This window comes from Nothobranchius furzeri, chromosome 6 (genome assembly GCF_043380555.1).
Source record: "Nothobranchius furzeri strain GRZ-AD chromosome 6, NfurGRZ-RIMD1, whole genome shotgun sequence".
NCBI classification, from domain to species: domain Eukaryota; kingdom Metazoa; phylum Chordata; class Actinopteri; order Cyprinodontiformes; family Nothobranchiidae; genus Nothobranchius; species Nothobranchius furzeri.
In genome coordinates, this window is record NC_091746.1 from 70,439,189 (window position 1) to 70,463,688 (window position 24,500).

General features: G+C 43.4%; 1 protein-coding gene across 2 annotated transcripts in view; it reads left to right on the forward strand.

The window, feature by feature from the left end:
- Nucleotides 1-24,500, forward strand: part of scai (suppressor of cancer cell invasion) — a 32,690-nt gene that overhangs the window by 5,256 nt on the left and 2,934 nt on the right. For both annotated transcript variants that reach the window (XM_015943332.3, XM_015943333.3), the window contains exons 3-16: nucleotides 6,694-6,789; nucleotides 6,908-6,994; nucleotides 7,998-8,096; nucleotides 8,169-8,265; nucleotides 10,586-10,684; nucleotides 10,763-10,915; nucleotides 12,702-12,803; nucleotides 18,144-18,245; nucleotides 19,359-19,437; nucleotides 20,761-20,872; nucleotides 20,987-21,068; nucleotides 22,496-22,568; nucleotides 22,690-22,863; nucleotides 23,871-23,971. In XM_015943332.3, the coding sequence (XP_015798818.3) occupies nucleotides 6,694-6,789; nucleotides 6,908-6,994; nucleotides 7,998-8,096; nucleotides 8,169-8,265; nucleotides 10,586-10,684; nucleotides 10,763-10,915; nucleotides 12,702-12,803; nucleotides 18,144-18,245; nucleotides 19,359-19,437; nucleotides 20,761-20,872; nucleotides 20,987-21,068; nucleotides 22,496-22,568; nucleotides 22,690-22,863; nucleotides 23,871-23,971 (1,456 nt within the window). The remainder of the gene's footprint in view (nucleotides 1-6,693; nucleotides 6,790-6,907; nucleotides 6,995-7,997; nucleotides 8,097-8,168; nucleotides 8,266-10,585; nucleotides 10,685-10,762; nucleotides 10,916-12,701; nucleotides 12,804-18,143; nucleotides 18,246-19,358; nucleotides 19,438-20,760; nucleotides 20,873-20,986; nucleotides 21,069-22,495; nucleotides 22,569-22,689; nucleotides 22,864-23,870; nucleotides 23,972-24,500) is intronic.

Here is a 24,500-nt window from a genome sequence, read left to right on the forward strand (position 1 = left end):
GGTGTAACATCGGTTATACAGACCTAGTTTGAGTTTCAGGAGTCTGATGTTGAACAGAGAAACACCCTCAGTAAATAATTCTGGCAACAGTAAAATTTTATCTGTGTTAATAACTAATTACCCTAAATGCTGTTTGTTGTTTAACACGCCATAAACACGCTGGCTTCTAAAGTTTCGGACATCCCCTGTGATTGAGTTTGAACTAATTCCATCTGCATCGCGGGTCTGACCTCTGACCCCATACCAGCTGATCAGAGCGTCGCTCCACCAGAGGCTGGGAAAAAAAAAAACCTATAATAAAAAGTAGCAAAGCTTTATTAGGCCCGAGCAGCGAAAGCGCTGCGATGGCCTATTGTATCTGCTCTGTTTATTTTTCTTCCGCCAAGTAAATTGGCTTTTTGGAGGCCCAAAAAACCGCAAGTAGACTTGCTCCACAGCGCCCCCTAGACTGTGAAAAATACCCCCCTCCTTAAACATAGTTTGTCGTACAGTTATGAAATTTTGTACACTTGTAGTACTCAACAGTCCGCACAGAAAAGTCTCTTGCAACCATGCTCAACGTCAAACAGGAAGGCGGCCATTTTGGTTTGAAGTGGAGTTTTTGACCCCGTTTTGGTTATGTCTAGGGTCCGCTTCTGATTGATTTACTCGGATCATTTTTCGCTCGATCGTCTCGAAAGTTGTGGGAAATTGCTCAGAAGGGACGGGCGATCAAACAGAAAAAATAAAACTGACTTTTCGTATAAGCTGAGGGGGCGTGGCCAGGCCTCGAATTTCGACTACTCGCCAAAAAAAATATAAATGGCTATAACTTCATACTCGAATAGAGTAGAGTAACAAAAATTTATGTGGTCATTCGACATCCAGCCACAAATTAAACTGAATGGTCGGATGATGACGGCACACAAGCTCCGCCCCCTCAGGACCAAAAAGGTCAAGTTTTACTGTGATAGGTCCCAAATCGCCCCATTTCACTTAATGACCGCAAATTTGTAGCTGGTAACTTGACAAGTGGGGGTTTCTTGGCGTCACTTTATGGGAGTTTTCAAAACAGGGTGGGGCTGTGGCGGCACGGCGAAGTCAGGCGTACCGTCGTGGCCATATGTTTGCCTCCCATTAAGTCATTTCTAAAGATACCACCATGAAACTTCTGGTGAGCAATCCTAGTATGGCCCCCCAAAAAAATCTGTTGTGAAAATCCGGTGGGCGTGGCCTATTTTCTTAAATAGCGCCCCTAGGACCATTAAAATTGTCATCCCCAAGCCACGCTTTGACTGAGGATTACGAAATGTGGTACACTAATGTGGTGTCTCAGGACTTACAAAAACGTTTCTTGGACCCAGCGCACAGTCGCACAGGAGGTCGGCCATTTTGGTCCCAGTACTCGATTTAGTGGTTTTTGAACACGTTCTTTGGAGAATGATGCCTCGTTGCCCTTTTCACCGATCACCTTCAAACTTCTCCTATATACTCTTAAGCTATAGGGGAAAAAAATTCAACCGTTGGATTTTTCAAAAGTTGAAAGGTGTGGGCGTGGCTAAGCCTCAAACTTTGACCTGTCGCCATGCCACTCTTTTTTTCACAGCTCCCTATTGGACTCCTTTCACCCAATCACCAGTAATCTCTGACAAATAGCAGCAGACAAGTTGAGGTCATTTGGTCTCCAGTACTGGCAGGTTTCAAAAAATGGCAGGGCTTTGGGAGCATGGCAAAATTCGTCATTATGCCATGTAAATACGTTTGCCTCTCATTTCCTCAGTTATCATGATATCGCCACGAAATCTATGGTGAGTGATCCTAGTCTGATCCCCAATAGAAATGAACGTGATAGGTTGTGGGCATGGCCTATTTTCTGAAAAAGTGCCCCCAGAACCATTAAAACAGTCAGCCCCAAGCCGTGCTTTAATTGAGAACTACGAAATTTGGTACACTAATGTAGTGCCTTAGGACCTACAAAAAAGTCTCTTGGAGCCAAGGTCAATGTCGCACAGGAAGTCGGCCATTTTAGCCCAAGTACTCGATTTAGAGGTTTTTGCACACATCGTTTGGAAAGTGATGCCCCGTCGCCCTTTTCACCGATCGCCTTCAAACTTCTGCTATAGACTCTTAAGACAAAGGGGAAGAAATTTAACCGTCAGATTTTTCAAAAGGTGAAAGGTGTGGGCGTGGCTAAGCCTCAAACTTTGACCTGTTGCCATGCCACTCTTTTTTTCACAGCTTCCTATTGGACTCCTTTCACCCAATCACCAGCAATCTCTGGCAAATAGCAGCAGACAAGTTGAGGTCACTTGGTCTCCAGTACTGGCAGGTTTCAAAAAATGGCGGGGCTTTGGGAGCATGGCGAAATTCCCCATCACACCATGGAAATAAGTTTGACCCTCATTTCCTCAGTTATCGTGAAATCGCTACGGATTCTCTGGTGAGTGATCCTAGTCAGATCACCAACAGGACGTGATAGGTTTGTGGGCGTGTCCTATTTTCTGAAAAAGCGCCCCTAGAACCATTTAAACTGTCAGCCCCAAGCCATGCTTTGACTGAGGATTATGAAATTTTGTACACTAATGTAGTGTATCAGGACCTACAAAAAAGTCTCCTGGAGCCAAGAGCAAAGTCGCACAGGAGGTTGGCCATTTTGGTCCAAGTACTCAATTTAGTGGTTTTCGCACACGTAGTTTGGACCGTGATGCCCCATCGCCCTTTTCACCAATCGCCTTCACACTTCTGATATATACTCTTAAGACATAGGGGAAAAATTCAACCATTGGATTTTTCAAAAGTTGAAAGGTGTGGGCGTGGCTAAGCCTCAAACTTTGACCTTTTGCCATTACGTTACTTGATGTAATAACTCCCATGTGCATGATCAGATCCATATCAAACTTTGTGTGTGTGATCACTGACCACATCTTAAGACGGTGACAATGTGGACAGCTGACATCACCTAAGCCCCGCCCCCTGACAACAGGAAGTCGATTGTTTTTTGGTGAAATGCCCATATTTGTCCCCTCTAATTTAGTCAACATGACACTAAGGTCATGCACTGACTTCATGATGCTGTAATGACCATTCAGTTCTGATAGCTTTCCAGAAAGGGAGGGGCTTTGATGCCATGGCGAATTCTGGCATGACGCTGTGACCTTACGTTTGACTGTAACTTCCTCAAACAGCCTCTGATCTGCACGAGACTGAACATGGCAATCAACAATCATGCCCTTTAGCCAATGAGGCACAAACGGTTGGTGACCGTTGTCTAATATCACCACAGCGCCCCCTACATACCTTTAAAACTGTAATAACTCCTACAGACGAGGTCACAACTGCACCAAACTTGCAATATGTCATCACACAAAGGCACCCAACACAATCCCGTGGTCATTGGTTGATATCGCTTTAGCTCTGCCACCGACAGATATTTGGCCCTGAATAACACATGCATGATGCAGTTCACACCAAACTGCACACAAATGACTGTCATCAACCTACAAACTGCTTCATGGGATATTTTCCTAAATTTGGGACAGTGCCCCCTAGATACAATAAAACCTTTGTAACTTCTGCAAAAAAGCTCCAAACTATATCAAACACGGTGGGAGTCATCACACAACTGCAATCCACACATGTATGTGCTCACTCGTTCAGATCACTTTAACTCTGCCCACTTACAGCCTTTTGGCACTAGATGACCCATGCAACGTTTGATTGATGCCAAATTAACAGAAAACCGTCTTTGATGACCAAAGATGATCTCTATGTGATTTAGTTGTAAATGGTCACAGCGCCCCCTAGATGGGTTCAAACTTTATTAACTTCTAAAGACAAGGTCAGAATGGCATTATACTTGGCTTGTGTCATCACGTGACTGCACCAAACACATTGTAGCGTCATGAATGTCCTGTTTTTGACCTAAAGGTCATGATCTGCTGCATCTGCTCAAGCAGACACATAAAGTCTCTGACAGCCTAATCTACATGAGATAGTGGCCAAGGTCTTTCATGCACTCTGCTCATCTGAACTGCTTCACCTCTGTCAAGATGAAGACGAAGAATTATTTTTGATAAATACATAATCAACAACTTTGTTAATTACCAATAATAATGTGAGCCCAATGTTCAATCAATCTGTGAAATGACAATGTAAATTACGTGATATTATAATCCTGTGATCAGTAGTATTTTACAAGTTATTATAATCTTGGACATTTGCACTAGACACTAATGACACGTAATGCTAAAGGCCACACGACACATTTCCTTTGTCTGATCCAATCAGAACCTTCGTTTCTGGCGCTAGGCGTGGTTATCTGTGGTGTTTGTATATAAACCCTCTTTTGCATGTCAAATTCTGATTCGCCAGTAAACCAAAATATGACAATTATAAAACCTATTCCACGCCACCTTTCCTTGAGTTCAAAGCGTACTATAGAAGTGTCGGACAGGCCATCCGGACTTCCTCTTCAGCCATAAAGAACCTCAGACAAGCTGGATAAAATCTGTTGCAAGTGACACCTGACCGCAACGGTTCCTTCAGAATAAAAGCTGAACCTCACGACCCCTTCAGGGTCTCGGAGACACCAGTGATAACCTGTCGTGACCTGGGAGCATTCCAAGACTAGTTTGGTCGGCACCGCTGCTTTTCTACCGGCTTCGGTACCAAGGAGGGTCCACGAGGACCTCGGCATTCTGGATCTAACGGAGGCTTCCCCTGGGGTACGTAGACCGACAGATGGCGTTTCATGTGTGTTATAAATCTCCTACTAAAGTTTAGAGCGAGACATTCACTCCCACTCAGAACTGACTGCCTCTCCGGATCCGCTGGTTCTGATAATAACATTCCACACACACACCATCATCATTCATCACGTCTCACTCCACCTTAGTCCATCAGTACACAGAGTGTTAAAGTTAGTCTTGTTTAAATTGTGTAGAAATAAAATTTTTAACTATTTTAAACCCGACTCTCTCTCTTTCCTCTGAGTTAATACGAAGTGTCGCTTAATCCCTGCAATGAAAAGTTCCGATCTTCTGGTTGAAATAGTCAAAGATCCATCGGATTGATATTTCATATTTCTATGGAATCACACATTTTATGGTTCATAAGTAAGATGTAAACGACCCATTCTTTACAACACTGATGTGGTTGTTGGTTCAAATCCCTTTAGCTCCGCCCCCTTTCAGCTCTTTGGCTCTAGAAAGCACACGCAACGTCTGATTGATGCCAAACTAACACTTTGACTCCCTAAGAGGACCTCAATGGGATTTTTATGTAGTTGGTCACAGCGCCCCCTAGATAACTTTAACCTTTAGTGACTTCAAAAAATGTGTTCAGAATAGCGTTAAACTTGGTCTGTGTCATCACACCACCAGTGTGGTAAAGATAGAGTATCCCCTAGTGGTTATATTTGCAATTTATTGGTGGGCTCAGAGGGGATGCTGAGTCAGGGTGAGGTGCGGACGAGGAGACCGTTCGCGGTTTCTGGTGTTGGGGTGGTCGAGCGGCGAGGAGCTGCGAGGGCCGAACGACGCTGCTTGCAGCTTTAATTTTACCTGCAGTTATTCCCTAGAGAAGCTAAACTTCTGTGAGAAAATGAAAAACATGAAAAATGATCTAATGAATCAGGAAGAAATTTTTATTTATTTATTTCTGTTTTTACATTTTGCACTTCAGTTCAAACTATTTATAAATTTGTGGGTTTTTTTGTGTTTTGGGGCGATGGTGGTACAGGAGCTAAGTGCTCGCCCTGTAATCAGAAGGTTGCAGGTTCGAGTCCCGCTCAGTCTCTCGCTGCCGTTGTGTCCTTGGGCCAGACACTTAACCCCCCTTGCCTGCTGGTTGGGATCAGAGGGACCGGTGGCGCCTGTGCTCGGCAGCCTCGCCTCTGTCAGTGCACCCCAGGGCAGCTGTGGCTACATCGTAGCTCATCCCCACCAGTGTTTTCATCACATTTAGCTTGTATTTTATTGATTTATCTTCATCTTTATTCATTTTATGATGATTTTTGTGTTTGTGTTACAACCGGGGATGCTTTTAAAACAAAGGACACGTTGTAACACAGGTGTGTGCAGGTTGGTGAAATTCCAACAGGTTTTATTATAATAAGCTCCTTTTCTAAAAGGGCTGCAGCTGCTACTGAGAGAGCCTGAAGCCTCGTTCACACCAAATGCAGATTAGATGCTGTCCAGTTTCACACGGATCAGACATCACTGAGTCCATTCAGAACATTTACACCAGCTGTGGTACGGATCCAGATGCAGAGCTCCAGACAGTTTCCACGTGGAGTCTGGACCCTGCATGTTAAAGAGCTCACCTGAGTCAGACAGGAAGTGAGACGTGGTTCAGCGTTGAGGAGATTTAAGGAAATGATTGCTATTTAGTAATCAATTGTACGTCCTGCTTTTGGGGAACCATCAACACGGCTGACTAAAGGGGTGCTCGTGGTGAGAAAACAGCGCAAGGGGTCGACAAGTCAAAAAAAATTGGAAAGAACCGGTCTGGAAGTGTTGTGAGTTGCAGCTGACATCACAACAAGCTCTGAAAGTGCAAACCGACGGATCGAACACATGGAGCAGCCAGAGCTTCCTGCTGAGCGGCTGGGGTGGGATGTCTCTTAACATTTTCATCGTGTAAGGAGCAGGAAATGGTTCCCTAAGCCGGCCTTTAAGTGACCTTCTCTCTCCTCTTCCTTCTCCTGGGATGCAGGGATCTTCCCCAGTATGGACACAAGCAGTGGCAGTCCTACTTTGGGAGGACGTTTGACGTCTACACCAAGCTGTGGAAGTTCCAGCAGCAGCACAGGTTATTCCCAACTGTCTCCACCTCCTGATCCAACATCTGCAGAACCGTCCTGCAAACACACAGAGAGGAACTTCCTGGCTTCTAGTGCTTAGTCTTGTGTTTCCATGGTTACTGACAGGCAGGTTCTGGATTCGAGGTACGGCCTGAAGAGGTGGCAGATTGGGGAGGTGGCATCGAAGATCGGACAGCTGTACTACCATTACTAGTGAGTACTCCACCCCTCCAAAGTAGAGGGCACCGGTTCTTCAAGTGAGCAGTGATGTGTGTGTGTGCATGTGTGTGTGTTTTTTAGTATCCTGTGCAGGTCTGGAGTTGGCCTGGGTGAGTCTAGAACCTTCAGCTCCCTTCCTTCTGTTTCTTGATGAAGGATCTTCGACTTAGTTTGGGTCCAGATGTTTCTGTAGACCTCTGACATCATGGATTAGATCATCAGTGGCAACCTTTGATCGTACACTCAGCCTGCCTTTGATCTCAGAAGTTTAAAGCAGCATGATGTGGAACCTGTAAAACATTTGTTTCATTATAGCTGTATATGTGTTGTGGAAATAAGTAATTATAATAATAATAATAAAGTGGTTCTTCCTCGTTTGTCCAAACCTCCACCAATAACATGTTTCAGACCAAAAGCAGCCATTGGACCATCGGTTATCAGTCTCACTTCCCTCACGTGTACAGCAGCAGAACACCACTGGTGTGAGAGGTTCTCCACTCAGTAACATCAGAGTTGGAGAAACAGCCGGCTGCTACCGCTTCAGCTTTAGGACAAACTACCAGAGTCCCACAAAGAAAATCACCGTCTGAAGTTACGAACAACAAAAGACGTTAGGACCTAGAAAACGGAGACTGATGTTTAGCGCTAGCTTGTTTCCCCCGACTCTGCCGATTCCCTTATCAGGGGGTGTGGCCTAGGGATGATAGCCAACATGAGGGGTGAGTGTTCCATGACCGCGTGTGCGTTGAAAACCTAGCTTCTACTATTACAGCTTTAATGAGCCAGAAGGTTGCGGGTTTAAATCCCAGCAGTGGAGTAGACCTGTGGGTTTCTTCTTGTGTATGGGCCTCTCCGGATCAGCATGTTGGAGCTAATTCAGATCAGCTGATCCAGTTCTGCTGACCCGTCATGAACTCTGAGGTCGCATTGTTTCATATCTGCTCATCTCCAGGCGTTTGACCTCTGACCTCCATCTGTTTCTCTTTGGTCTTTCCAGCCTCCGGACGTCAGAAACCAGTTATCTGAACGAAGCGTTTTCCTTCTACTCAGCCATCCGCCAGCGCTCCTACTACTATCAGGTCAACAAGGAGGACAGGTAACGTCCAGCACTCAGCGTCCTCAGCAGAGACACGGTTCGAGTAGTTCTTTAATGTCCCGTCTCCATCAGGCCTGAGCTCGTGGTGAAGAAGCTTCGGTACTACGCCCGCTACATCGTGGTGTGCTTGCTGCTCAACAAGATGGACCTGGTTAAAGTTCTGGTGAAGGTATGGAGGACGTCGGCCGTCCCAGAAGTAGCTGATGGCTAGGGCTGTAACAAACGATTATTTGGATAATCGATGAATCGGATGGGGTCTCGACACGATTAATCGATTAATCGGATTACATGGGGACATTTTTAAAAACTGCTAGGGAAACATTATTTCTCTCCTTCCTTCACTTTATTAAACACAACATTATTAGAAAACAGTTCAATAGCAGAAAAACAACATGCCATCACCTAAATTGTCTTATAAGGTGTATAGACAGAGACCCTAAGCTACACCTATCTGTGACCTAAAATGCTTGACCCAAGTTAAACAGCTTAAGGCTAATTCTCATCTGTTTTGTTTGATCTCATCTGTAGACATTTATTATAACTGGGGATGTCAAACAACTAATTTTTAAATGTAATTAAACATTGGCTGTGAATTAATCAAAATTAATCACTATTTCCAAAAATGACTGAAAAAATACCAAATAAAACAAAAGTAAATGAATGCCATCCTCCTTGCGATGATGCCCTGGGCAACTGCCATAAAGTCACATCAAGAAATGCTGCTGATCATTCCAATGATCCCAAATAGACTCACATTAGGCCACATGAAAGCAACTGAACCCAAAAATACATTAACCAGTATATAACTACACTCTCACACAACACGCCTGCAGCGAGAGTTAGTACTCCTCCCTCCCTTTTAAAAGCGTTTTCGCTTCTGAGGACATTGTGGTGCTAGTAGTCTGGCCCTGGTGTAATCAACCAGTTTCTATGGGAATGTGACGGCGGAACCGGTTCGCAGCAGCGCGAGTCCCCCCACCCCCCTCCCCCGTTTATCTAATAGCGTCGCGCTTACGATTTTATAGACTTTTTTTTTACGAGCTTAGGGCATGTCTAGCCTGTGTAATAATCCGGGGCTTGGGTGAATCACTTTTGAAAAGTTTTTAACTTACCCGGACACCGAGCTCTCTCCTTCCTCGCTGATGATTCGCATCATCACTGTGGTACTCCCGTGCCACGCTAAGTCTGACCTACAAGCGTTGCAGGTAACGAATGTCTTCGCCTGATTTAACTGAAAATGCTCCCAAACTTTAAAAGTTTATACTTTTTTGGGTCTCGCTGCTTCTGCTGGCTAGTCCCTCGCGCTGATCTGACTTGCTTCCGGTCTGTGTGCAACGGCGGCTGGGGGGGTGGGGTGGGGGGTTGGAAGAGTTGCGCAACACAACGAATCAATTACGCGATTCATTGCCAACGCTTTTAGTAATCGATTTTCATCGAATTTATCGATTCGTTGTTGCAGCCCTACTGATGGCTGTTTCATGTTTGTGTCCCAACCACTGACTGTATGTAAGATGGACCAACCCTCCACACCATCACCTGTAGGTTTCTGAAGAGCTGACCTGAAGCCCAGTAGGCGGCTCCCACCACCGCCATCTTGGCTGTGTAAGTCTCATCACCCTCGGTTGTGAGGGTGGGGGCAGATGATTGACACAAACCAAAACCTGAGCCGATGTAGCTACGAGCTAACGGACGTTGGCAGGTGCTTCTAGCTGAAAAACCGCAGTTGCAGGAGGCCGAGTCTTTCCCTGGAGCATGCAGCGGGGCTAGCTGCTAGCACCGATGGCTCAGTTTAATAGGTGAAGTTTATCGTCATGACAACTCTGAGGGGGTGAAGTCTTTGTAGCTCATCTGTTTCCGTGTGATTAAAGCTTTAAAATATGAATGATTAGGTGTTTGTCCTTTTGACTGACGATTGTCAGATGAACCGTCAGTGCTAGCGCTAACAGCAGGGAAGCCCCCAGCCTCAGCCTCATGTTAAAGTGTTTCAGCCAGAAGCCAGAGGGTAGCAGATTTGCTCAGCTGTGCTAAAAGCACCTGCTAACCCCATTAGCATTGGTTAGCCCAATTAGCTCGTAGCAACATCGGGTCAATTTGTTTTGTGCCAGTCATCTGCCCCCAGCCTCACAGCTCCATTTTAGGGATTTCCAAGAGAGACAAGATGGCGATAGTGGGAACCGCCCTCTGGGCATCAAATCAGCACACCTACAGATTCATCCAGTCACTGGTGGTAGGACACGTTACCGTAGCAACTATTAGAACCAGTAAACGTTCCATTATTACTGTAAATGTTTAAACTCTAACCCATTAACTACATTTGCCTCACAAGAGCCAAAATTAGAGAACATCTGTGAGTAAAACAGCCGTTTCTGTCGGCACAACTAAAGAATAATCTAGCATTTATTCACTCGAGATCCACGTGATGCTGAAAGATTCAGCGTTTAGCGCTGGAGTTTACACGGATCAGACTTTTTCTCACCCCCAACATGCAGGAGTTATCAGAGGAAATAGAAGAATACACACAGAGGTTCAACACAGAGGACCAGCTGGAGTGGAATCTGGTTTTACAGGAAGTGGCAGCTTTTATTGTGGTAAGTAGACTTTTAATAGGACCGTCTGGGTCCTGAAACGGGTCTGCTGTCTCCTAAAGTCCTGCTTGTGTGAAACAGGCTGACCCTGTGGTGGTTCTGAACGACAACAACTCTGTGGTCATCACCAGCAACAGGATGCTGGAGGGAAGCGCTCCTCCTCTGGAACAAGGCATGGTGGTCGGACAACTGGTCCTCGCTGATGCCCTGATCGTCGGGAACTGTAACAACCAGGTTCTGACCCGCTGGTTCTTATCTGAATACGTCCCCATCGCAAAAGTCCTTCAGGCTTAGAGAAACATTAGAATCGAATATAAAACTTTATCCTGTATGTTTGGTTTTGTTGGAATATTGTTATCCCAGTAGGTCCCGTATCGCCCCTCCCCGATGATGCAGGTAGAACCCATGGTGTTCCCTTACTGATGATTCCCAGTCGTTCCCATATCGGGAAACTAAGAGCTTGTAACATCAGCAGACATTTTATCCCTGGTTTACCGATCTCTCATCGAATCCATTCTTACCTGTAATAGTTCAGCCTGACTCAGCTTCCTCACCATCAGGATCATAAATAAATCAGCCAGCAGAGTAACCAGAACACCCCATCCACCTCTGTACATGTGCTCTGCTCTCATCCCTTAAGCCAACTCTTTACTCTGCCGCCATCAGCAACAAGAAGTCCTTCGTTCCATCTGCAGTAACTGCTTTAAACAGCATGAACTGGTTAAGCTGGATGTGTCGTGTGTGTGTGTGTGTGTGTGTGTGTGTGTGTGTGTGTGTGTGGGGGGGGGATGGGTACCTTTGACATTTGAATCGATCCGGTACTAATTCCCGGTACCTGCGAATCGATACCGGTACTTAACGGTACCAATTTTCGATACTTTTGAGTGTTTATTATTTTAATTCTCTTTTATAATTAAATATATATTTTTCTCAATATATAACAATATTTGATAAATATCACGATAAATAACATACAACTGTTTGTATTTTAACATCGTCCTTGTAGTTTTATAAGCTAATACTTAAACTGAAGCAAACATCTTTACTGTGAACTAAATTTACTGTGTATCTTCATTCCTTTTGCCGTCTTTTTTCATTTGATTTTTCCTACTGGGAAGCTAGAATTTCCCAGGAGAAAGCGAACGCACCTTTAGCTGATAACAGTGGTAGCAATGGAAGCTAACATACCAAGCTAACGTTATCTTAAACAGTTTATTTAGCTGCTGGAGCAGATTAAAACGATGATGCCTCACACTTAGATTGTTGTCGCTGGTTTCATCTTCACCCAATCACCCGTCGCATTTAGTAAAGTGAAGCCAAACTTTAGAGCGCGTTCATGTTCTTCTAGTCGGGAATTCGGAGTTCCAAGGAGAAAGCGAACGCACCATTAGCGAAACGGAAGCTAACATATCAAGCTAATTATATTTACCTACCGGAGCAGATTAAGATGAGGATGTCTCACTTAGATCGTTGTTGCTGGTTTCATCATCACCCAATCACCCGTCACATTTAGTGAAGTGGACCCAAGCTTTAGCGTGCGTTCTTTCTACCATGCTGCTCTGTTTACAACTGGTTCGCAGCGAGCGACGACATAACGCTCTTGCGCATGCGCAGCTGTCTAGGCAAGTTCTCGTTATGAAGGACGGGTACCGAAACGAGGCACCGTTTGAAACGACGTGAATCGGTGCTCGGTCGGTACTATGGAATTCGGTCGGTACCTTAAAAAGTACCGAATTCGGTACCCATCCCTATGTGTGTGTGTGACTTTAAATGTGTTTCTAGGATGTTCTAATGGGAGCGGGTTTACATAGTTACTTTATTTTTATCAAACCGTGTCAAAGATGAATTTCTGTTTTATTATAAAACAGACAATAAAGTTATCTGTCTGTCTGTCTGCTCAGCCTGTTGAGCTAATGCTGCCTCAGTGATGATTCCCAGTATATCCCATATCCTCTCCATCCCAGTGATTCCCACCAGTGTCCTCCAGCAGTTAAAAGGGTGAACTTGTTTCTCTTTCCAGGTGAAGTTCAGTGAGCTGACCGTGGACATGTTCCGCATGCTTCAGGCTCTAGAGCGGGAACCCGTGAACCTGGCTACGCAGACCTCCAAGCAGGGAACGCTGGTGGGTTTCCCCTCCGTCCTATCTGACGTTCCTGTTGCACGCTGGAGGACAACCGGAATTTTGTCCTGCAGCTGAACAGAATGTAAAAGTCTTTAAGAGCCAGGAACAGATCCATCGAAACCAGAAGCTGAAAGATGGGTTTTTTAGAAGCTGTCATAAGTGTTTAGTCAAACAGCTTCAGATGTCACATGTGGATCCAGCAGTGTGTTCTGGTTCTCGTGGGAAACTAATTAGCCCCGATTCTTTAAATGGATCAGAACTTCAGAGTTGTTGTAGAAACTCAGAGTTATCCGAACACGCCTGTGAGGAGAAAAGAAACAGAAGAACCGACTTGTTTGTTATGCATTAGTCTTTATTTGTGCAGAACTAGAGGTAGACAGATAAATCAGGCCGATATCTGTCCTTAGTGAAGCCAATTTAAAACGAGGCACATCCTTGGCTAGCCCTGTGCTGTTGAAGAATGTCATTTAAAAGTATTTTACTTTCACTAATAACAGAGTAAATACTACATTTTTACTTTAAGGATTCTGACTTGGTTAAATTCAGAGTTCAAAAACGGATTCAGCTTCTTTAATTGTGTGCATCAACTGCTATTAATGAATTTTAGCATGAAAAAAGGTGGAAAATGCCTAGATATACTATAGATATACTGTAGATACTGCAGTCATGGAATCCTTAAAAGAAGCTAGAGCGACTGCCAAATCCTCAGTGCTTATCCTGCTCGACTTATCGGCTGCATTTGACACTGTCAACCATGGCTTCCTTTTGTCCACACTCTCTAGCATGGGCATCACAGAGAAAGCACACGCCTGGTTTGAATCGTACCTCACAGGACGATCATTCAGTGTATCTTGGCTTGAACAATCCTCTACCGTGCACCATCTTGCCACAGGAGTCCCCCAGGGCTCTGTACTAGGACCTCTTCTCTTTGCCATATACACCACCTCACTGGGTGAGATCATTCAATCACATGGCTTCTCCTACCACTGATATGCAGACGACACCCAGCTCTATCTGTCATTTCCACTGGACGACCACACTGTCTCAGCACGAATATCAGACTGTCTCTCTGACATCTCAAAATGGATGAAATCCCACCATCTCCAACTCAACCTCTCTAAAACTGAACTACTTGTCATCCCAGCAAAACCATCCATACAGCACAATATCTCAATCCAAAATTACTTCCTATCTCTGTCTCCTTCAAAGGCAGTTCGAAATCTGGGTGTTGTGATTGATGAAAACCTGACCTTTAAAGATCATGTTGCCTCTGTTGCTTTTGTTCATGCTGCTTTGTGCTGTATAACATACGAAAGATCAGACCATACCTAACACAACATGCCACCCAGCTCCTGGTGCAATCTACTGTCATCTCCCGCCTCGATTACTGCAATGCCCTTCTAACTGGTCTTCCAGCCTGTACTGTGAGACCTCTTCAAACGGTCCAGAACACAGCGGCGCGTGTGGTCTTCAATCAGCCAAAAAGAGCACACGTCACCCCTCTGTTCATTGAGCTCCACTGGCTACCGCAAGCAGCACGCATCAAATTCAAATTGCTAACACTAGCATACAAAGTCCGAGATGGTACGGCTCCCATCTACCTGAATCCTCTTGCAAAGGCTTACGTCTCGGTCCGGCCGCTCTGGTCATCACAGGATCGTCGGTTAGCAGTGCCTACACCATGCTCAGGACAATCCAGACTCTTCTCATGCATCGTTCCACAAATGTGGAATGACCTTCCAAGCACTACCAGAACAGGGGCTTCCTTTTCAATTTTCAAGAAACTCCTGAAGACCCTGCTCTTCAGAGAGCATCTTCTTAACTAGCACCCTCCCTGCACCCATCCCCCCTCTCTACTGTCCACTCCTTTGTTCCCTACTCTCCATGATTGATGTCAAGTTGTTGTTGTTAGCCTCAAGGGCAACATGCCAATTATCACTTGTAAGTCGCTTTGGACAATAGCATCTGCTAAATACATGAACACAAACATAGATATAGTGTAGATATACAGTAGATTTAGTGTACATATACTGTAGATATAGTGTAGATATACTGTAGATAGGCTGTAGATATACTGTTGATATAGTGTAGATATACTGTAGATATGGTGTAGATATACTGTAGATTTAGTGTAGATATACTGTAGATATAGTGTAGATATACTGTAGATATATATGTAGGCCTTTCTTCCTCCGGCTCTCGCAGAGAACAGACGCTTCTGCTTTTGCTCCCTTATTTTTTTTTCCCAAGGCTCTTTGTCCTGTCTGCCTACAGAGCACTTCTCTGCATTTCTTCTGGAAATCTCTATTTTTTGGAAATGGATTTAATTAATTGGTCATTCAACGCGATTGATAAGATCTTTTCTACGATGAGAACGGAGGAGGGGGCTCCCACTTGCCCTCAAGGGACACACGCAGTGGGATATGCGCTCGATTCCTGGAAGGTCTGGAGGATCGTTTGCCTCTCTCAGTTTTCCATTGAGGATGTCGAAGACATGTGGATATTTGGCTTGATGATCACTGGATTTCTTCTGATTGGAGTGGGAGGATATCTGGTTTTCTGGAAATTTGGGGAGATGGGAGCGATTGGAGTGCGACCCCCACCCACGGAAAGCACCGCCCGGGCGGTGACCTCACAGACTGGGACGTTACTCGAGGTGAATCGTAAGCTGGACAATGTCTTAGCTGCGTTACCGGTATAGTGCGCAAAATGGATGTCATCTCGGAGAGGATCACCGGACGGTGTGGGGATGATTAATACCTAAATTGGCTTCACTGGAGGACTTGAATGATCAATATAGACTTCAAGGCAGAGAGGAAAATTATCTCTGCCTGACCCAAACAAAGTCTTGTTATCCAAATCTGACACCAAGGCAGCCTTGAGCGGCTAGCAACAACCCCCACGAAGGAAGGAATGCAGACAGATTCTGTGAAAACCCATCCTACCCCCCCACCTTCAGATTGTGGACTTCTGCATAGCGAGGTCATCAACCTGCAGGAACTCAAATGTGCTCTGCGCTCCTCCAAGATCTCCCTCCCTCCTGTGGATACAGCTGGCTGAGCGCCACACAGGGCTGCTCGCCCTGGGGAAACAGGATCCCCCCACCCACCTCCCTATCGGAGTCTCATGTTGTGAACTGTGATGTTTGTGCTTATATGTTTGAGGTGCTTTTTTTGCATAGTAAAGCTACGCCCTGCCGGGAGTAACTCTGGTATGCCTTTTTTTCCCTCCCCCAATTTATCCTCATGTAATTCCCTTTTCATCTTTTAAGGTAGCGCGACTCGTGTTGCAAAGGACCACGGTCACCAATTCTTGTCATGTGTCTTGCCCATGTATGTCTGATCTCTGAATTGGGTGTACTGAAACTCAATTTCATTTCTCTGTATGTCTTGCACATGTGGTAGAATTGACAATAAAATTGACTTTGACTTTGATATAGTGTAGATATAGTGTAGATATACTGTAGATAGGCTGTAGATATAGTGTAGATACAGTGTAGATATAGTGTAGATATGCTGTAGATATAGTGTAGATCTACTGTAGATATAGTGTAGATATAGTTTACATATACTGTAGATATACTGTAGATATAGTGTAGATGTACTGTAGATATAGTTTATATATACTGTAGATATACTGTAGATATAGTGTAGATATACTGTAGAAATAGTTTGCATATACTGTAGATATAGTGTAGATATACTGTAGATATAGTGTAGATATACTGTAGATATAATGTTGATATAGTGTAGATATACTGTAGATATAGTGTAGATATACTGTAGATACACTAGATATACTGTAGATATACTGTAGATACAGTGTAGATATAGTGTAGATATACTGTAGATATAGTTTACATATACTGTAGATATAGTGTAGATATACTCTAGATATAGTTTACATATACTGTAGATATACTGTAGATATAGTGTAGATATACTGTAGATATAGTGTAGATACACTGTAGATATGCTGTAGATATAATGTAGATATACTGTAAATATAATGTAGATATAGTGTAGATATACTGTAGATACAGTGTAGATATAGTGTAGATATACTGTAGATATAGTGTAGATACACTGTAGATACACTAGATATACTGTAGATATACTGTAGATACAGTGTAGATATAGTGTAGATATACTGTAGATATAGTTTACATATACTGTAGATATAGTGTAGATATACTCTAGATATAGTTTACATATACTGTAGATATACTGTAGATATAGTGTAGATATACTGTAGATATAGTGTAGATACACTGTAGATATGCTGTAGATATAATGTAGATATACTGTAGATATAGTGTTGATATACTGTAAATATAGTGTAGATACACTGTAGATATAATGTAGATATACTGTAGATATAGTGTAGATATACTGTAGATACAGTGTAGATATAGTGTAGATACACTGTAGATACACTAGATATACTGTAGATATTGTGTAAATATAATGTAGATATACTGTAGATACACTAGATATACTGTAGATATTGTGTAGATATAGTGTAGATATACTGTAGATATAGTGTAGATATAGTGTAGATACACTGTAGATACACTAGATATACTGTAGATATTGTGTAGATATACTGTAGATACAGTGTAGATATAGTGTAGATATTGTGTAGATATTGTGTAGATATAGTGTAGATATACTGTAGATACAGTGTAGATATAGTGTAGATACACTGTAGATACACTAGATATACTGTAGATATTGTGTAGATATACTGTAGATACAGTGTAGATATAGTGTAGATATTGTGTAGATATACTGTAGATACAGTGTAGATATAGTGTAGATACACTGTAGATACACTAGATATACTGTAGATATAGTGTAGATATTGTGTAGATATAGTGTGGATATGCTGTAGATATACTGTAGGTATACTGTACATATACTGTAGATATAGTGTAGATATACTGTAGATATAGTGTAGATATACTGTAGATATACTGTAGATATAGTGTAGATATAGTGTAGATATACTGTAGATATAGTGTAGATATAATGTAGATATACTGTAGATATTGTGTAGATATAGTGTGGATATGCTGTAGATATACTGTAGGTATACTGTACATATACTGTAGATATAGTGCAGTCCATGAAAATTGGTAGCACATATTGGCCATTGACTGACCATGTCTCCTACATATCGGCATCGGTATCGGCGATAGAAAAACCGACACTAGTCGACCTCTAGTCAGAACCTTTGTGGTTCTTATTGAACTATTCCTGTGGTGGATGAACGTTTGGCTGGTAAACATGGCTGATTGTTGTAGAGGACACAAACTCAGAGGTGATCTGTGTTCCACAGGAACCCAGCGAGAAGCCAGCGAAGCGTGAGAACCCTCACAAGTATCTGCTGTACAAACCAACCTTCAGCCAGCTCTTCACATTCCTGTCTGCTTCCTTTAAGGTCAGTGTTCCGGTCCAGCCTTGTCCTACAACCCCAGACCAACACTCTATAGGTAGAACATGAGATCCTTAAACAGCTGTTGGTCCAAACCACAGTCCTGGAATGCTGTTCCGTTTTGTTTTCCATCCATTGCTGGAACCTTCTCTTACCTTAATCCCAACAAAACACACCCACGTAACCGTATAACAACTTAGCATGCTAGCATATGTAGCGTGTGGTGTTTTTATTCTTTACACACACACACACACACACACACACACACACACACACACACACACACACACACACACACACACACACACACACACACACACACACACACCATGTATACCAAGTAGTGTGTCTATGGTTACATTGTGATTTCTTAGTAAATATTCTGTTTGGTGAGAGATAAACTTTTTGTATTTATCCTAGTGAATCTATAATTTAACGGGTAAACTAGTAGTAGCACATTCTATGTCAAAGAGTGTAAAATGTTATTATCACGAGAGGGAGAATGTTTAACTCATTCGCTGCCAGCGTTTCTCACCGTTTTTACTGTTTTTTAAGAGTCACAGAACGTTGCGCGCTCGGATGATGTCGACGGCAAAATTACCAAAACAAAGCAGAGACTCACCTCTTACATCAGGAAGAATCCGCGCGTTTCGAGCGTTATCCGTTCTTTCATAATCCGTTGTTGAATTGTGATCGGCAGAAGCTTTTCTGGTTCGCGCTCACTTTTTTTTTACAGCAGCGTCCCAAAACGATCTCCTAACACATGGATGTTCTGCTTCCTGATCATGTGACGTGTGACGTACGCGGATGAAGATCGGCTTTAGAGCTGAGATGTTTGTTTTCACCGTGCGGGGGCTCGTCCGACACCCACACAGTAAAAACATGTAAATGATGACTTTAGTCGTCGTTGGCAGTGAATGAGTTAGCAGCAGTGTGCTAGCCGATGGCCCCCTCCATGATTTAATGATCCAGTGATCCCTACATCATGAGCACAGTACTGTATCAGTACTGAAGGTTGTAATCCTTATTTCTCTGAACATAGGCTGTTCAAGAAGCTAGCAGACAAACACACTTCAGGGTGGATGTAATGTCTTTTTAAGGTTTTTCTTGTTATTCCAGGAGTTACCTGCCAACAGCGTCCTGCTGGTGTATTTATCAGCTACTGGAGTTTTCCCAGCCGGACACTCGGATTATGAAGGTAATGGATGAATAATATTCTCTTCTCTGCATGGCTGCATTATGATAACATCCCAGTTGGATTTGTTGTGGTGAAAAAACACATTTGTGAAGACAGAACTCCCAAAATGTTCCAGGGGAGGCGGGGGACATTGAGTCCGAATGGACCCTGTTCCGTGCCTCCATTGTTGAGGCGGCTGACCAGAGCTGCTGCGGGGTCGTCGGTGCCGGTCGTGGTGGCAACCCCCAAACCCGCTGGTGGACTCTGGCAGTTAGAAATGCTGTCAAGCTGAAGAAAGAGTCCTATCAGGACATTTTGGCCTGTGGGACTCCAGAGGCAGCTGACGGGTACCGACAGTCCAAGCGGAATACGGCTCGGGTGGTTGGGGAGGCAAAATCCCGGGCGTGGGAGGAATTTATTGAGACCATGGTCTTGATTCGGAAAATGGTAGAATGCCTTCTCCGAGTCAGGGATGAGGTCCTGCCCCAAGTGGAGGAGTTTAGGTAGCTGTGTGTGTGTGTGTGTGTGTGTGTGTGTGTGTGTGTGTGTGTGTGTGTGTGTGTGTGTGTGTGTGTGTGTGTGTGTGTGTGTGTGTGTGTGTGAGAATTTGCCTAAAGTTGCCATGTTTTTCCATCATTATTTTCTATAAATCACAAAGTGTGAGACATTTTTTGTGAGAAAACAGCTTTGATGAATGGATGAGGCCCCTGGCGGGGGTCAGCGAGGGGTCCGGTGACTGATTCAGGGTTTGTTGGGAATACAGCAGACTTCCAAGCATTCCTGTGTTTTCACATGATGAATGTTCAGCTCTACTTACTGTTTTTGATCCTGACCTCTCACCCAAACATCAGCAGCTCTTTGTGTGGCGGTCTTCACTTCCAGAATCAGGATTTTCAGGAGTTCTCTCTACCACAACTGCTGCTGGTTTAACCCTCTAAATGATTCTGCTTCTTGGATAACTCTAAACCTCAACGCAGTTGGGTCCTACAACAGCTCCACCGATTCCTGACACGTTTCCAAATAAACGTGATGACCCACGCCTGTGTAGCGCCTTTCAGAGTCTGAGGACTCCAAAGCACTTTACACTACAGTGAATCTTTTGTCCATTGTACAACCTTATAAGGTGTTATATCAACACATGCCATTTACCATTTTCATCCTTTAGGTTAAAATTCCTTTCATGTTCTCAGCGTTCCAGCTGTTTCAGTGTTGGAGTCCAGATTTAGATGAACACCATGACCCAAAATCATGTGACTGCACGTTTGCTTTTATGTAGTGTCAGAAGCTGAAGTTCATGTCCCCTTCACTCTCTACTCCTGTTTCTCATATCCGGTTCTTCTGCAGCATTCCCGGCAGGTCCATACGACTTCGGAGGAGTTCTGACAAACACCAATAGAGATGTGGTGAACGGGGAGATGGTCCAGAAGAGGAACCAGGCCCAGAAGGAGATGCACTGGTATGTTTAGGTCTTGGTATCCACTCTGGTCCTGGTCTTGGTCCCTGAATCTGTTTTTGGCAGATTCTAATACAGGTGGTCATTGTGATGGATCTTGTGTTTCCATGGTTACAGTCTCCACCCAGGTGATCTGTTTCCTTTTACACGGAAGCCTCTTTTTCTCATCGTGGATTCGTCCAACAGCTCAGCCTATAAGGTGAGTCATGACAACGTCAGCCTGCTTTCTGTTTGGTGTTTTAGTGTCTAACCAGATGTTTGAGGCCATGTGCGCACATCACTGTTTCTGTAATACTGAATATCCTCCCCCACCCACCTAGGAAACAGCTCGGGTCCACACCAACTTGTTTTCAGCGAAAGGAATCCAGAGCATTGTGAAGCACATTCATATGCATGCCGAGCCTGTAGGTGGCAGTAGTTCCTCACTCTTTGACGTTTTGACATCAAATATCCTAAGTAGTGGGCAGTTACCGTCCATAGGGAGCCTAAGCCACGCCCATCTACTTCCGGACCACGGGTCTTAGGAAGCACGAAAAAAAGAACGCAAGTCAACGGGGCTAAAAACGCTATTTTCTAATTCTGCTTGTTTTGTGCCATGGATTTCACACATGATGTCCGTGAGTTTTGAAGACACATTTCGGTACCAAGAATGTGCTTATTTACGAATGGGGTAAACGTTATTATAGATTTTGTGAAAAATAAGTCCAGGACTACATTTGCGCTTCACCAAAGTGACGTCATCGAACCAGACACAGAGAAAACTGAGGGAAAAGGGCTGTAAGTTCAGCAAACTTCAAATCCTTCCTTCGGGAAGAAAGAACCAACATGAATCTGGTCATGTGGTATGTAGCAGCTACGCTAGGGGGGGAGGAGATTCCGTGGTGACGTCACATGTGCAACGTGCCCATGTCTAATTTGTAGTCATGCTAATTACGAACTTTTACAAGCTAGTAAATCTCAAAGTACGTGACTGGCGTGGTCAAAACACCCATGATGTGGTTTTATTTAAACACAAGTATAACCTTGTGGGCAGTCGTGTTCTGAAACCTAAACCCCGGGAGTGTGACGTCCACCAGCAAATGCTGACAAGAGAATTCAGAAGTCTCTACTTTGGTCTGAGTTTTAAGTGAATCCTTTTTGGTGCCATTTATCTTCATGTTCCTGTGAATGACGGGCCGAACCGTAGAGAAAACCCTCGTTTTATGGGCCTCTGTGGCTAACCAGGTGTTTTATGGATAACCAGATATTTTTTGGCTAACCATGTGTTTTATGGCTAACCATGTGTTTTTTGGCTAACCATGTGTTTTTTGGCTAACCATGTGTTTTTTTGGCTAACTATATGTTTATGGCTAACCAGATGTTTTTTGGCTAACCATGTGTTTTTGGCTAACCAGATATTTTATTGCTAACCATGTGTTTTTTGGCTAACCATGTATTTTTTGGCTAACCTTGTGTTTTTTGGCCAACCAGATGTTTTATGGCTAACCAGATGTTTTATGGCCAACCATGTGTTTTTTGGCTAACCAGATGTTTTATTGCTAACCATGTGTTTTTTGGCTAACCATATGTTTTATGGCTAACCTTGTGTTTTTTGGCTAACCAGATGTTTTATGTCTGTTTGAACAGAACTTCTCTAACCTGTTTGGCCAGCCTCTCGTTTCTCTGCTCTCTCCTACAGTTTATCCTAAAACTGTTCAAGGTTTGTTTTTGTTTTGCCCTCCTAAAACCTCCAGAACATTCTGACCCATCTCTTTTCATGTAGTACCCATCACGTTTTAAACAGAAACGGACCTTTTCATTCTCCTCCCTCATGTGTTTAGACCCATCTCAGCAGGGGAGTCTCTTCACCTTGTTCCTCTACAGTCCCCTCCTGGCCTTCTCCTCCATCTGTGGGTTGAACAGCATTCGACAAGGATTATGGGAACAAGCCCAGGAGTTTCTCTGTAAAGTCTTCCGGGATATCGGACAGATGATAACCAGATCACGTACCATAGGTATGGATCAGGACCAAATGTTCCATTGCTCTTATCTCAGGGGTCTGATGGAGCTAATCTCAAGGTTTTTAATGTATCTTGGTAGCAGAACTTCAGTTTTCTGAGATGTGGAAGTGAATTTGAGTTAATATTTACTGTATTTATGAGTCATTCATCCCTGAGACACTGGAAAATATTTGTTTAAAATGCTTTAATCTGATGATGATGATGTTGATGAAGGTGTTGGAGCCCAGGGTCAGAACAAAACATCTGACATTTTTTATGTTAATAACCATGTTCATTAATATTTAGGAGTGTCTGATAATATCGGTCCACCATTAATATCAGCGTTTAAATTAAATATCAGAAAATATCTGTATTACTTTTCAGTTTTTAATGACCCGACTTTTACACACCATACACATATTTTACACGAAACTCTTCAGCTACGTCTCCTCTCTCAAAATGTTAACATTTGACACATCTGAGGTCAAGTGTGTGAGCAGCTAACAGCACATAGCTACATGTAGCTAGCAGCACATAGCTAGGTGTAGCTAGCAGCTAACAGCACGTAGCTACCTGTAGCTAGCAAACAACTAAAACAACAACAAGAATCTTTCTTATTTCATAGATGTAATATACAAAAAAAGAACAAATACATGACTGACTAATACAAGCATCTTAGCTTCATGCTTAGAGAATGAGATTCAGCTGCTGGTGGAGACAGAGTAAACATGGACCTGTTCCTGTTACTGACTCAGATTGAAGTAGTTGCATATTTTGCACAAAATGTTTAAAATGATGCATGAATAATAGGAGATATGTGATGTTAGTTACCTCGAATGTTTTAGTTTAGGTGTTGATCTACTTATCACCTGACTGCGACTCAATCAGCAGATGTCGTTCTTACTTCATGGACCTTTAACTCCAGTTTTACAGAACAGCATTCCATAAACAAGCCATTTGGTTGATCTGATTCTTTAAACAGGATTTCCTGTTTTTGACCCGCTTCGGTTTTCTGTTTTCAGATCAAGCCTTCTTACAGTTCTTTGGGGACGAGTTCCTGAGGCTGATCCTGATCCGATTTGTGTTCTGTTCCGCTGTGCTGAGACTACATAAACTCTTCCGGGTGAGTTCAGGAACGTTGGAAGTGCAGTCCCGAGTCCATACTGCAAGGTTCCAGAACAGTTAGGCTCACCTGTACAGGATCTGGATATGCTCCGAAGCCACTTCACCTAGCAAGCCAGAGTATTTGTCTTTGTCTGCATTAGGGCTGCAACAAACGATTATTTGGATAATCGATGAATCGGATGAGGTCTCGACACGATTAATCGATTAATCGGATTACATGGGGAAATTTTTAAAAACTACTAGGGAAACGTTATTTCTCTCCTTCCTTCACTTTATAAACACAACATTATTAGAAAACAGTTCAATAGCAGAAAAACAACATGCCATCACCTAAATTGTCTTATAAGGTGTATAGACAGAGACCCTAAGCTACACCTATCTGTGACCTAAAATGCTTGGTCCAAGTTAAACAGCTTAAGGGGAATCCTCATCTGTTTTGTTTGATCTCATCTGTAGACATTTATTATAACTGGAGATGTCAAACAACTAATTTTTAAATGTAATTAAACATAGGCTGTGAATTAATC